General features: G+C 38.2%; 2 protein-coding genes across 2 annotated transcripts; both read right to left on the bottom strand.

Moving 5' to 3' along the window:
- Nucleotides 1-1,561: 1,561 nt before the first annotated feature.
- LOC138241961 (NADH dehydrogenase [ubiquinone] 1 alpha subcomplex assembly factor 4-like) lies at nt 1,562-4,940 on the bottom strand. The gene is made up of 3 exons (XM_069196293.1): nt 4,742-4,940; nt 3,443-3,537; nt 1,562-2,064 (listed from the first exon to the last, which is right to left on the bottom strand). The coding sequence occupies exons 1-3, from the start codon at nt 4,875-4,877 to the stop codon at nt 1,753-1,755; spliced, it is 543 nt and encodes a 180-aa protein (XP_069052394.1). The 5' UTR covers nt 4,878-4,940; the 3' UTR covers nt 1,562-1,752.
- A 2,776-nt stretch (nt 4,941-7,716) lies between these two features.
- ndufaf4 (NADH:ubiquinone oxidoreductase complex assembly factor 4) lies at nt 7,717-9,010 on the bottom strand. The gene is made up of 2 exons (XM_069185805.1): nt 8,910-9,010; nt 7,717-8,306 (listed from the first exon to the last, which is right to left on the bottom strand). Exons 1-2 carry the CDS (start codon nt 8,976-8,978, stop codon nt 7,995-7,997), a joined length of 381 nt encoding a protein of 126 aa, XP_069041906.1. The 5' UTR covers nt 8,979-9,010; the 3' UTR covers nt 7,717-7,994.
- Between the last annotated feature and the right edge of the window lie 4,026 nt (nt 9,011-13,036).

Raw genomic sequence — 13,036 nt, 5'->3', positions numbered from 1 at the left:
TCCAGAGAACCGCTGTACAGTATATCACTGTATGTGCACCCTATTTTGTGTCCTGCACTTCCAAGATAGCTTTGTTGTAAGCTTATGTTTTATTATTATTATTATTATTATTATTATAATTGTCAAGTCTCTATATGTCAAGTTTCTTCATCTCAGTTATTTCATAAGGTGACCTGGGTTCAATTCCAAATCTGGGGTGCTGTTTGTGTCCTTCCTGTGCTCACCTAGGTTTCTTCCAAAAGTCCAAAGACTGGTGGCGTCTGGGTAAGTTCATTTGTGAATGTGTGCCTGTCTGCCCTGTGATGGATAGGCTTCCCGTCCAACTTGTATCCTGCCTTGTGCCCATTCCTTGCCTGGGCAGACTCTGGCTCCTCTGTGAGTGGATGAAGCTGTGAGAAAATGGATGGGTTTCATAAAGTACTGTAAAGATGAATGACTTATACAAGAAGAAGAAACATGTCAGACCTTGTACGTATTCAATTCACCGCTGCATTCTCACTACATTACAACACACATCAAGTGGTTATAATTTTATCTACTTGAATGCCTTTTTGCTTAATATATTTTAACTTAATATGGTATAAATTAATGAAATAATCTAAAAGCTTCAATTTTGTGCTGCATCAAACTCTTGCAGGTCCACATTTAAAAACCAGAGTTGCTCTTTTTCACTTGAGCCATTCGCCACATCTATTGATATACTGTACATCTTATCATAGAACATATAGTCCTGGGAAGTTGTTTGTTATCCACACAGCATTTATATTAAATAGTTATTACAATCATATGAAGTATTACTGAGCCACACCTCAAAATTAGGTGACAATGCTCCTGTGATAAATATGTTAAGTCACAGTCAACACCATTCTTCAAGCAGTATTATGAAAAGAAAGGATTACTTGCTAATTGACAGAAATATCAAATATCAGAGGACTATAGGACAAAAAAATGATTTACAAGGACAGTTTTTTTCAATTTCTGTATTATGTCTTCCAAATCAACCCGAGGTCATATCATCTTAGCATTGTAAAATGCAAATGTGTTACATTTAAGTACTGCAGAAACTAACATAAAACAATAACATAATAACCACTTTCTATAAGGTAGCAGCTTTCGTAGCATGCTTTTTTCATACAGCACCAAACCTGCAGAGACCACTTCAGAAAAAAATGTTCAAAATGGTTTGTGTAACTAGTAGTGCTAGTTTATAAGGGTTTAATTTCAATATAGCAAAAGATGCATTTTATGTGTCTTTTTCTGATTTCTGATGTATTGTTTTGCCTACCTGTTAAAATAATTCTGTTTACAAGCCTGTGGGAATAAAAGATTCAGTTTCTATTGATCTGGGATCGATGAGAAAAGACTAAAGTTGGACCAATAAAAGACGAGAGTCTGTGTATATATGTCTGTGTACTGTATATATGTTGCTCATTTACTAATTCAACATTAAAATATGGATTACTTCTTATACAAAGGGACACTTAATATAGTTCAATTCAACCACAAAAAATACAATCACTTTTACAATACAAGAACAGCAAATATGAAATGAAATATTAAATTAATCTTTGCAACATTTTTTTATTCCTTAATCATTTTTATTTAACATTGTTTAAAACCAATCAAGGAACTGCATCTTGTAGCCTGGGCAATGCAGTACAAATGTCCAGAAAATATTAACCAAAAAATACATTTCAAACAAAAGAGGATGATTACATTAATTTTTCTACAACAGATCAGTGATGAAGACTGTTAGTTAGCTTTTATCTGCTTCTTGTCTTCAGTCTTTGGTGGTATAATTTTAACGTCAAAGAGAATGAAGAATTCCAGAAGTGCCTTGGTATCCTTTAAGTCTAAAGAGTACTCTTGGGCTATTTTATTAGGTGTCCAAGATTTAGGAGAGTGTTTGTAGTTGTTGAGGACGGTCAAGGCCTCCACAATGGACAGTTTTCCTTTTGGGATGTCTTTAATGTCCAAAATGCCATAGGGGTTTCCCACTACACGGGATTTGCAAGGCCTGCACTCCTCTTCATTTTTACTTGGAATTTTTGTCTTCATCGGGTTCTGCAAGAATTGAAACACAAGAATTTACAACATGTAAGAAAGAGGAGAAAAAGAGGGAATGAATGTCTTTAGTAATCCCAATGGGCATTTTTTCTATATCGAAAATATAGACAATATAGAAAACACAGAAAACAAACACCACACATAAACATGAACTAGAGAATCATCTCATAAGCAAGGTTATGGCCACAAGATAATAATAAGGAAAAATAAGCAGAATATCACTCAGACCTCTTCTGCATGTACCACATATATTATGATATATGCAGATTAGTTACTCAGAAATCAGTGATCCTCTACCCAGTACAATAATATTTCGTATTCTTAACCTCAAAGTGGCTGAAGGCAAACATTAATAAACAATTGAAGTGATACATACTGTACACTGGCTATCAAATAAGGACTCGCAGCTGTAATTTCTGCCAAATGTGCCTCTAACAAATATTATTTGATTTCAAGGGGGGTGAATACTGCTGGAATCAGTTATTTTCTGTTTTATTTTTTAAATTAATATAGGCAGAGCTGTAGAATTTTGTTTTCACTTTGAAATTATAATGTTTTGTGTCAATAAATGGCAAAAAATCCCATTGATTTCTTATTGCAACAAAATCTAAAAAATCAAGGGGGAGAATACTTTTGAAAGTGACAATACTATTATTCCAGCAACTATATCACCCTGCAACTCACAGCTGTCAGCCCATTGAAGCTCAGCAAGTGTGAGCCTGGTCAGCACCTGGATGGGAGGCAAACTAAGGCTGCTGCTGTAAGAGGTGTTAGTGGTGCCTGTAGGGGGTGCTCTCCCTACAGTCTGTGTGGGTCCTAATGCCCCAGTATAGTGATGGGGACACTATACTGTAAAAAGAAGCCGTCCTTTCGGATGAGACATAAAACTGAGGTCCTGACTCTCGGTGGTCATTAAAAATCCCAGGGTGTTTCTCGAATCGAGTAGGGGTGTAACCCCGGTGTCCTGGCCAAATTTACCATTGCCCCTGACCAATCATAACCTCCTAATAATCCCCATCTATAAATTGGCTTCATCACTCTGTTCTCCTCCCCACTGAGAGCTGGTGCATGGGGAGTGTACTGGTGAACTATGGCTGCTGTCCAGGTGGGGCTGCACACTGGTGGTGGTGGACGGGATCCCAATTAACTTTAAAGTGCTTTGAGTGCGGTGTTCAGAAAAGTGCTATAAAAGTGTAAGCAATTATTTATTATTAATAATACATTATTCATATGGGTTGAATAAATTGGGGGAAAATGGGAATCAAGAGTTAATTAATCAAGGGAGACTGTGAGCTCCTGGCTATATTTTGTCTGGGAAAAGTGAACAGGGCTTTGTTTCACATTGGGATAAGCATTCCAGCAAAACTGTTCTTACCTGTTGGGGAGGGTCTTTTGACTCCACATATACTGTCTTTAGTAATGACAAAAGATGCTCATTCTTCTTATTGATGGATTCAGTAGCCTCAGGATCTATATCAACAAGTGAGAAAGAAAACAATTAAGTAGGTTTTATTTTCTAGAATTCTCTTGTCTTTAAAGCTGACGTTTATTCTCTAGAGTCGACATTATTTCACACCTGTAACACAATAGATTTACCAAACTATAAAGTGAAGTGCTGCACTTACCATCTGCTATGCTTTGCTACAGCTTTGCGAAACAGAAGCCTTAGACATAGATGAGGGTTTTGGAAATATGCTTTTTCCTTTACGCTTTCAAAATCTGACATATCCTGGTCACACCCACACACCAGGGCCAACTTTCCCAGATGCCAATTAACCAACCAATATGTTTTGGGACTGTGGAAGGAAATCCTTGGGAAACCCACGGGGGGGAACATGCAAACTCTACACAGACAGCACCCCAGATCCAGAATTGAACCCAGGGCCCCTGTGTTGCGAGGCAGCAGTTTTAACCACTGCACAAAATATACTGCCCTTGTTAGAACAGGTACAAGAAAAAAGAGCCTTAACTCATTTTGCTTCTTTTTACAGAAATGTGAAGACAGAACTTCCCTTAAGTATATTCTTTAGGTTACCCCCATGGAAAACATCCCAAATGTTCAGGTAATTACAGAATTGACCAACCAATATAAAAACAATTAAAAAACAGTACATCAAGTGCAGCCCCATGTACAATTATACCATGTATGAGATGAATACCTCGTTTAAAATTTCGTTTAGTTAAGTACAACTGCAGGAAGTGGACCTAGTTAATGTTAAAATATTTTCCTTTCAAAATACTTTAAAATTTAAATATTAATCACACATTTATACTGCATTCTTAAGTACAAGGTCACAGCTCAGTTTACATAAAACCCCTTGACTTAAAATTCTTCTTGTTTCAGTTTAACGATGTCGCAAAAAGCTTAACAAATCTAAATCGATACTCTAGTAAGGGAAATGGTCATCGAATTTACTGGTAATTCTTGGCATATTCAATAAATTTACTAAGACTTCAATGTCACTGACATGATGTTGATATTTCAAGAATAAATATCGTTACATTAAATAGGTTAAATGTTAAACAAGGAACATGATTTAAGTAGAGTACATAAGATAAAATATCACAATTATCTATGAAAAAGCATCGCGTGTGTCTGTGTAACTCATTCAATGCACTACACGTTACACAACCTCGTCAATGACAAATTGCTCACTGGTGTTTTTCGACTTACTTTCTTTAATTTGCTGTATGATGCCTTTAGTCAAAGGGTGATGAGGCGCCGCTGAAGGTTTGGATTTGCTTATCTCCTTGTGAGCCCGGTTTTCCAGATTAAAATTTCTGAACGCACGTGAAACACGCGACCCCATATTTCACTTCATAATACAATTTTATCGCACTCCGTGAAACGTTATGGTCAGACAGCCGAACTTTCTACGGAAAGGGACAAGGAACAAACACAACCAACCTTGAAAACCAGTGCATAAAAGACGTCACTCTTGTGTCACAGCGGATGAGTTCAATGCGAGTAAGATCAGGCAGCGAATTTAATATATCCAGAAATAAACATCCGAGACTCTGTATTTCACGATTTATTCTTTTATATCAATAGCCTCCTCATTCGTAGATGGGTCTGTACTTGAGCTTCTGTCTAAATTGAAAAACCTTGAGGTGATATTCGATTCTGGCTTAACATTCGACCCACATGTGCAGCATATTGTCAAAACATCTTTTTTTCACCTCAGAAATATCGCTAGACTACGCCCTGTGCTGTCACTAACTGTGGGTGAAAAGCTGATCAACACATTTGTGTTCTCTCGAATTGACTGCTGTAATGCTCGACTTTCTGGGGTATCTAACTCCACATTGAACAAACTCCAGTTTGTCTAATATTTGGCAGCCAGAATCCTGACGAGGTATAGTGCAAGTGATCACATTACTCCTATCCCGGGGTCCTTGCACTGGCTTCCTGTCAAATTCCGTGTGGACCTTAAAATCCTCATGCTCGCCTATAAGGCTCTGCATGGCTTGGCACCTCAGTACCTGTCTAAACTATTATAGCCCTACTCCCCACATCAGAACCTTCGCTCTTCAAATTCTGCCCTCCTTACTGTCCCCCAAGCCCGTCTACATTGTATGGGCGACAGGGCCTTCTCCTGTTATGCCAACAAGCTCTGGAACTCTCTGCGCAAGGATACCAGAGAGTCACCTTCTCTGAACTCCTTCAAATCCAGACTCAAAACCTTCTTCTTTAGAAGAGCATTTACTTAACTGGTTCCATTCTTCACCCCTCTGCTTTTCCTACTACCCCATCCACGGTCTCCTCTGTATATTGTAATTGTGTTTTATCTTGTGTATTCTTTTAATTTATTGTCGTTGTCATTCTGTAAAGCGCTTTGATAAGCCACCTTTAAAGGCGCTATATAAAATAAGGTTTATTATTATTACCATTCTTGTAATTCCACTGAAACCACACTATAGACTATGAGAACTCTGAGCAACCATATTGTATAAATTGAAATACTATACCTAACAGATGTTTGTTAAGCTGCTAATAAGTAACGATAAAATGCAACATTATAATCTGTAAGGTAAACAATATTTCAGAATATCACCGATTGATAGGATTCGGGACACCGCAGGTTTGTCAATTGTAAACGGCAACTATTCGTTTGCACATATATTTTAATTGTAAATGACTGTGTAGGGCGTTTCCTCTGTGCAGTACATTAGCATTGCTGTCTCGCTACGGTGGGGCCCTGGGTTAAATTGCTGAGATGCTGCATGGCGTTTGCACCCTGTCCCCATGATCACGACGTGGGTTTCCTCCCACAGTCCAAAGACATACTCATATACTCCGGCGTGAGTGTGTTGCATGTCTGTGTCTGCGACCCTGTATTTGGATGAAACGGTTAGAAAATGGATAGATGGATGCACTGAAAATAATGAGGAACGATTTCAAGTGAAATATTTTTTTTTACTTCAAATATATGTAACTTGAGGGGGGGGGGATCTTGAAAAAATAAAATATTGGGCCATAAGAAAAAGATATAGAATTATTTTCGCTCCCAGCTTCTTCCAATTCAGGGTAGCAGGGCAAGGGCAGCCAGAGCCTTTCCAAAGGGCGCACAGAGGGATATATCCCGGACGGACGCGACAGTCCATCACAGGGCACACACACTCACACCGGGAGAATTTTCCTGGAAGCCAGTTAATGTATTTTATTAGTTTAGGGGATGTGTCTGTCTTTTAAGATTGTTTAAATTCGATTTTTAGGCTAGTGAACACAGATCTCACAAATTGGCTTAGCAAACCAATAACCATATAAAACAGAAATGAAATAATTCGCTGTTTGGTGTAGATCAATAAAAGGAAATAGTGCAGCTGTTGACTAAATAAAAAAATGTTTTTTTTAATTAAATAAAAAAATATATTTTTACAGACCCACTGTCCCCGTGAGTTCAAACACTTTTTTGGTAGAGTTTATCACTACGGTCACTGTATTCAGCACTAACTTTCAAGTGGTGTTAATAGGCGTTACCAGAAGGCGGCAGCAAATAACGAGAAAGAATGTGAATTATTATTGAGCCACACCTCAAAATTAGATGACAATGCTCCTGTGATGAATATGTTAAGTCACAGTCAACACCATTCTTCAAGCAGTATTATGAAAAGAAAAGATTACTTGCTAATTGACAGAAATATCAAATATCAGAGGCCTATAGGACAAAAATCTGATTTACAAGGACAGTTTGTTTACAATTTCTGTACTATATTTTCCCAGTTTACCCTGTGGTCATATCATCTTGGCATTGTAAAATGCAAATGTTTAACTACTGCAGAAATTAATATAAAACAATAACATAATAGCAACTTTCTATAAGGTAGCAGCTTTCGTAGCATGCTTTTTTCATACAGCACCAAACCTGCAGAGACCACTTCAGAAAATAAATGTTCAAAATGGTTTGTGTAACTAGCAGTGCTAGTTTATAAGATTTAATTTCAATATAGCAAAAGATGCATTTTATATTTTTTTCTGACTTCTGATGTATTAAGTTTGTTTGCCTACCTGTTTAAATAATTCCATTTACAAGCCTTTGGGAATAAAAGATTCAGTTTCAATTGATCTGGGATCGACGAGAAGAGACTAAAGATGAACCAATAAAAGACGAGAGCCTGTGTATATATGTTGCTCGTGGCTATTTACTAATTCAATATTAAAATATGGATTACTTCTTATACAAAGCAACACATAATGAAGTTTAATTCAACCACAAAAAATACAAGCACTTTTACAATACAAGAATGGCAGATATAAAATGAAATATAAAATGAATCTTTACAACATTGTTTTTATTCCTTAATCATTTTTATCTAATCTCGTTTAAAACCAATCAAGGAACTGCATCTTGTAGCCTGAGCAATGTTGTACAAATGTCCAGGATGATTACATTAATATTTCTAAAACAGATCAGTGATGAAGACTGTTAGTTAGCTTTTATCTGCTTCTTGTCTTCAGTCTTTGGTGGTATAATTTTAACATCAAAGAGAATGAAGAATTCCAGAAGTGCCTTGGTATCCTTTAAGTCTAAAGAGTACTCTTGGGCTATTTTATTAGGTGTCCAAGATTTAGGAGAGTGTTTGTAGTTGTTGAGGACGGTCAAGGCCTCCACAATGGACAGTTTTCCTTTTGGGATGTCTTTAATGTCCAAAATGCCATAGGGGTTTCCCACTACACGGGATTTGCAAGGCCTGCACTCCTCTTCATTTTTACTTGGAATTTTTGTCTTCATCGGGTTCTGCAAGAATTGAAACACCAGAAGTTTACAACATGTAAGAAAGAGGAAAATAAGTGCGAGGGAATAAATGTCTTTAGTATTCCGAATGGGCAATTGTTTACAGCAGCAGACAATATAGAAAACACAGAAAACAACATACACAAACATGAACAAGAGAATCATCTCATGAGCAAGGTTATGGCCACAAGAATATAATGAGGAAAAATAAGCAGAAAAACACGTCTCTGCTGCATGTCCCACACATATTACTGTATGCCTTCTCCAAAAATGCAGATTAGTCAGTCAGAGATCAGTGTTCCTGTACCCAGTAGAATAATATTAAGTATTCTTAACCTCAAGGTGGTAGAAGGCAAACATGAATTAACTATTTATGCAGCATGTGATACATACAGTGGCTATCAAAAGACTGTATGTACGACAAGAAACATTATTTAAGCATAGTACATGAGATAAAATATCACAATTGTCTATGAAAAAACATCGCTTGTGTCTGTGTAACCCATTTAATGCACTACACGTTACACAACCTCGTCAATGCCAAATTGCTCACTGATGTTTTTCGAATTTCTTTTATTTGCTGTATAATGCCTTTGGTCAAGGCGCCGCTGAAGGTTTGTGAGCACAGTTTTCCAGTTTAAAATTTCTGAACGCACATAAAACAAGCGACCCCATATTTCACTTCGTAATACAATTTTATCGCACTCCGTGAAACATTATGGTCAGACAGCCGAACTTTCTACGGAAAGTGACAAGGAACAAACAAAACCAACATTGAATACCCGTGCATGGAAGAGGTCACTCTTGTGTCCACGGATGAGTTAAATGCGAGTAAAACCAGGCAGCGAACTTATTATATCCAGAAATAAACCTCCGAGACTCTATTTTTGACGATTTATTTTCTGATATCAATTCCCCCCTCATTTTTGTACTGAAACCATACTATAGATTATGAGAACTTTGAGCAACCATATTGTATAAATTGAAATACTATACCTAACTAACGTTTGTTAGGCTGCTAATAAGTAACGACAAAATGCAACATTATAATCTGTATGGTAAAAAATATTTTAAAATATAATTGATTGATGGGAGTCGAGACACCGCAGGTTTGTCAATTTTAAACGGCAAATATTCTTTACAAGAATAACACTTCTGCACGTATCTTTTAATTGTATATATGTTGGGCGTTTCCTAAACAGACATTTCTTCTGTCTAGGAACAAGTAATAGGTTTATTCCATGCTGAAAAAAGACATATATACATATAGGGTGGAGGGGTGGCTCTGTAGCTAAGGATCTGTGCCTGTGGCTGGAAGGATGCTGGTTCATATCCCATGGCTGGCAGAGGAATCCTACTCCACTGGGCCCCTGAGCGAGGCCCTTAACCCCAGCTGCTCCAGGGGTGCAGTATAAATGGTTGACCCTGCACTCTGACCCCCAGCTTCCCTCCCTGTCTGGGTGTCTCATGGAGAGCAGGCTGGGGTATGTAAAAAGACTAAAATTCCCAAAACAAGAAATTGTATATGGCCAATAAAGTGATCTGATCTGATCTGAAGTTTGTTGAAAAATTATTTATGACACCTGAAGAAGGCTCCACGGCCGAAACGTTGTGTTCTATTTCTTCTTTTTTTTCAGCATGGAATAAACCTATTACTTGTTCCTTTGCAGCCTACGCACGCTGACGCAGCTACCCACCTGAACTAATTTCTTCTGTCTTATGTCTTCTTGGACATACTGTATTTAATCTTTCTCTAGCTCAGTCTATAGTTCCTTCCTGCTTAAGAAAACCACCATCGTCCCTGTCCCTAAGAAACCCAGAGTCAGTTGCCTTAATGACTGCAGCCCCGTTACACTCACATCAGTTATCATGAAGTGCTTCGAGTGGTCAAAGCATACATCACCTCCTCACTGCCTGACACCCCCAGTCCCACTACAATTTGCGTATCGCCAGAACAGGTCAACAGAAGATGCTATTGCCACTGCCCTCAATACTGCCCTCTCACACCTGGATAAGAAAGGAACATACAGAACTGTATGTGAGAATGGTGTTTATTGATTACAGCTCAGCATTCAATACCATATTGCCCTCAAAGCTTGTCATCAAGCTCCAGGACCTGGGACTGAACACCTCCCTCTGTACCTGGATCCTGGACTTCTTGACAGAACGTCCGCAGGTGGTGAAGGTGGGCACCAACATATCCTCTACCCTGACTCTAAACACTGGAGCCCCCCAAGACTGTGTGCTTAGCCCTGTCCTCTACTCCTTATTTACTCATGATTGTGTCGCCAGGCATAACACAAACTCCATCATTAAGTTTGTAGACGATACAACAGTCATCAGCCTGCTCACAGATGGTGAAGAGTCTGAGTACAGGGAGGAGGTTGAAACCCTGGCGGCATGGTGCCAGGAGAACAACCTCTCTCTGAGCATCAGTAAGACTAAGGAGATGATTATGGATTATAGGAAACACCAGGGAGGAGATCACACACCTATTTACATCAATGGCACTTCAGTGGAGATGGTCAGCAGTTTTAAGTGCCTGGGAGTTAATTAATTTAGGCGATGTGTCTGTCTTTTAAGATTGTTTAAGTTACTGTACATTTTTAGGCTAATGAACACAGATCTCACAAATTAGCTTCGTAAACTATTTTCCACATAAAACAGAAATGAAATAATTGGCTGTTTGGTGTAGATCAATACAAGCAAATATTGAAGCTGTTGACTAAATAAAAAATGTTTTTTAATTAAATAAAAAAATATTTTTGAATATTTTTTGAAACTCGTTGAGTTTATCGCTGCGGTCACTGTATTCAGGACGAACTTTCAAGTGGTGTTAATAGGTATTACCAGTAGGCGGCAGCAAATAACAAGAAGGAAAAAGCCTTTAAAATAGTCATTGCAATCTTTTCCACTTATTAAAAGCAGAGGAAGTGGTAGTTATGTGCTATGATCTCCGATATCTGTCAGAGTTTCTCAGAAACAACGTAACTAAGCTTGAACCTGAGTTACATTTTAAAGAGTGAATGATGATTTCAGGAAAAACGGTCATTTAAATTAATTGTGTGAGGAATACTGCCAACATCTTTAATTCTTGCCATGATTTATATCTCACGAAAATATTTAACCTCCGATATTTTGGTTTTCTAGAGAATACTGCATATTTCCTGAATAGTGATGCAAGATTTATAGAATGTAGAAGTTAATAAAAAAAACTGTTTGCTCGAACATGTGACAAACACTAGTCTCTCATGGAAAAACATGCACAAGCTGTTTGATTTTTTTTCATAATCCACTCCACCTTTATTGCATCAGCATTCTACATGCTACATCTGGGAATAATCTTCTTAATACAGAAAAATGCATGGCCCAACACAGAAAAACACCACATACCACCACATAAAATCAGCCTGGGGAACAAGGAAATCTAAAGTTCTTCACCGATTATCTGACAAACTACGACATTGGCATGTACTATATATTACCTGTACATCAGCACAGTTGAGTGGATCATTAACATGGTTGTTAATTGTTTTTTTTTACCATTTTTCATTCCTTTGTCCATATCTAACAGCAAGGTACAGTATTATAAAGAGGTACAGGAGGCAATAGAGTAGTGCTGGAGTACTCATGCGGGTTGAGAATGCAGCACTACATGCTTAGATTGAATTTTTACTACAGAAATCCTGCCAATAGATTCCCAGTTCTACAGTACTGTACCTACTACTCAAAACACCTAAAGAATCTTGAACACTTTTGGTTAATTTCCAGGTACTTCCCAGCTTGGTAAAACTCCAACCCCTCTTGGACAAATTACACAGTAAGCACTAAACTGTACATAGTAAGAAAGCTCCTAGGCTCCTATTATACCTACTGTATATGGTAGAGGTCTCCATCCCTGGTCCTGTAGAGCACCAGCCCAGCTAGTCTTACATATCAGTGGTTTCACATGATAGGAAACACATTTAAGGTATCAGTGAAGTAAGCAAGTTCCATTTAGGAATCTTTTGGTTACTGAAGAGAGCTGAGAGAGGTACTCAGAATCTGGTCTGATATGATCTCTAAATTGCTTGATTTATCATGATGAAGTTGTCTAATATTTTTAGTTCGTGAACTCAGAAACCCAGACTACAGGCCCACCTCCAGCTGTGAACAGGCCCATGGTGATTACAATAATATAAACAATCCATCCATCCACTTCCTAACTGCTTCATCCACTCACGAGTTGCAGGAGAGCTGACGCCTATCCTGGCAAGCACCGTAAAAAATGGGACACACCCTGGACAGGACAGGACAGCAGTCCATCGCAGGGCACACAGGCACACTCACACCAGGGCCAGTGTTTCTAGGAGACAGTTAACCTAGCTGTATGAGTTTGGACTGTGAGAGGAAACTGAAGCAGCTGGAGGAAACCCACGTGAACACAGGGAGAGCACTCAGATAACACCCCAGGGCCGGCATCGAACCCAGGGCCCCAGAGCTGTAATTGTGCTGCCCCAATATAATTTATATAAAATCTTAGCATAGAACATTATAAATAAGATATAAAGAAATAATTATAGGCTGCATAGGGCTAAGGAGAGGAGGTTTAGTTTTTTTTTTCTGTCATCCCTGCTTTTTACTTTGAAACGTGCTGTACCAACACATTCAGTACGTTGCTTGGCTTCCAGGATTCTCTGAGAAGTGCCTTTCTTAACTTAAAGATGTTGATTATGGTCAGCAAACTTAAATAC

The sequence above is a fragment of the Lepisosteus oculatus genome, chromosome 2 (genome assembly GCF_040954835.1).
Source record: "Lepisosteus oculatus isolate fLepOcu1 chromosome 2, fLepOcu1.hap2, whole genome shotgun sequence".
Lineage (NCBI taxonomy): Eukaryota > Metazoa > Chordata > Actinopteri > Semionotiformes > Lepisosteidae > Lepisosteus > Lepisosteus oculatus.
Note: the sequence above shows the minus strand (reverse complement) of the source record. Positions and strands in the feature narration are given on the sequence as shown.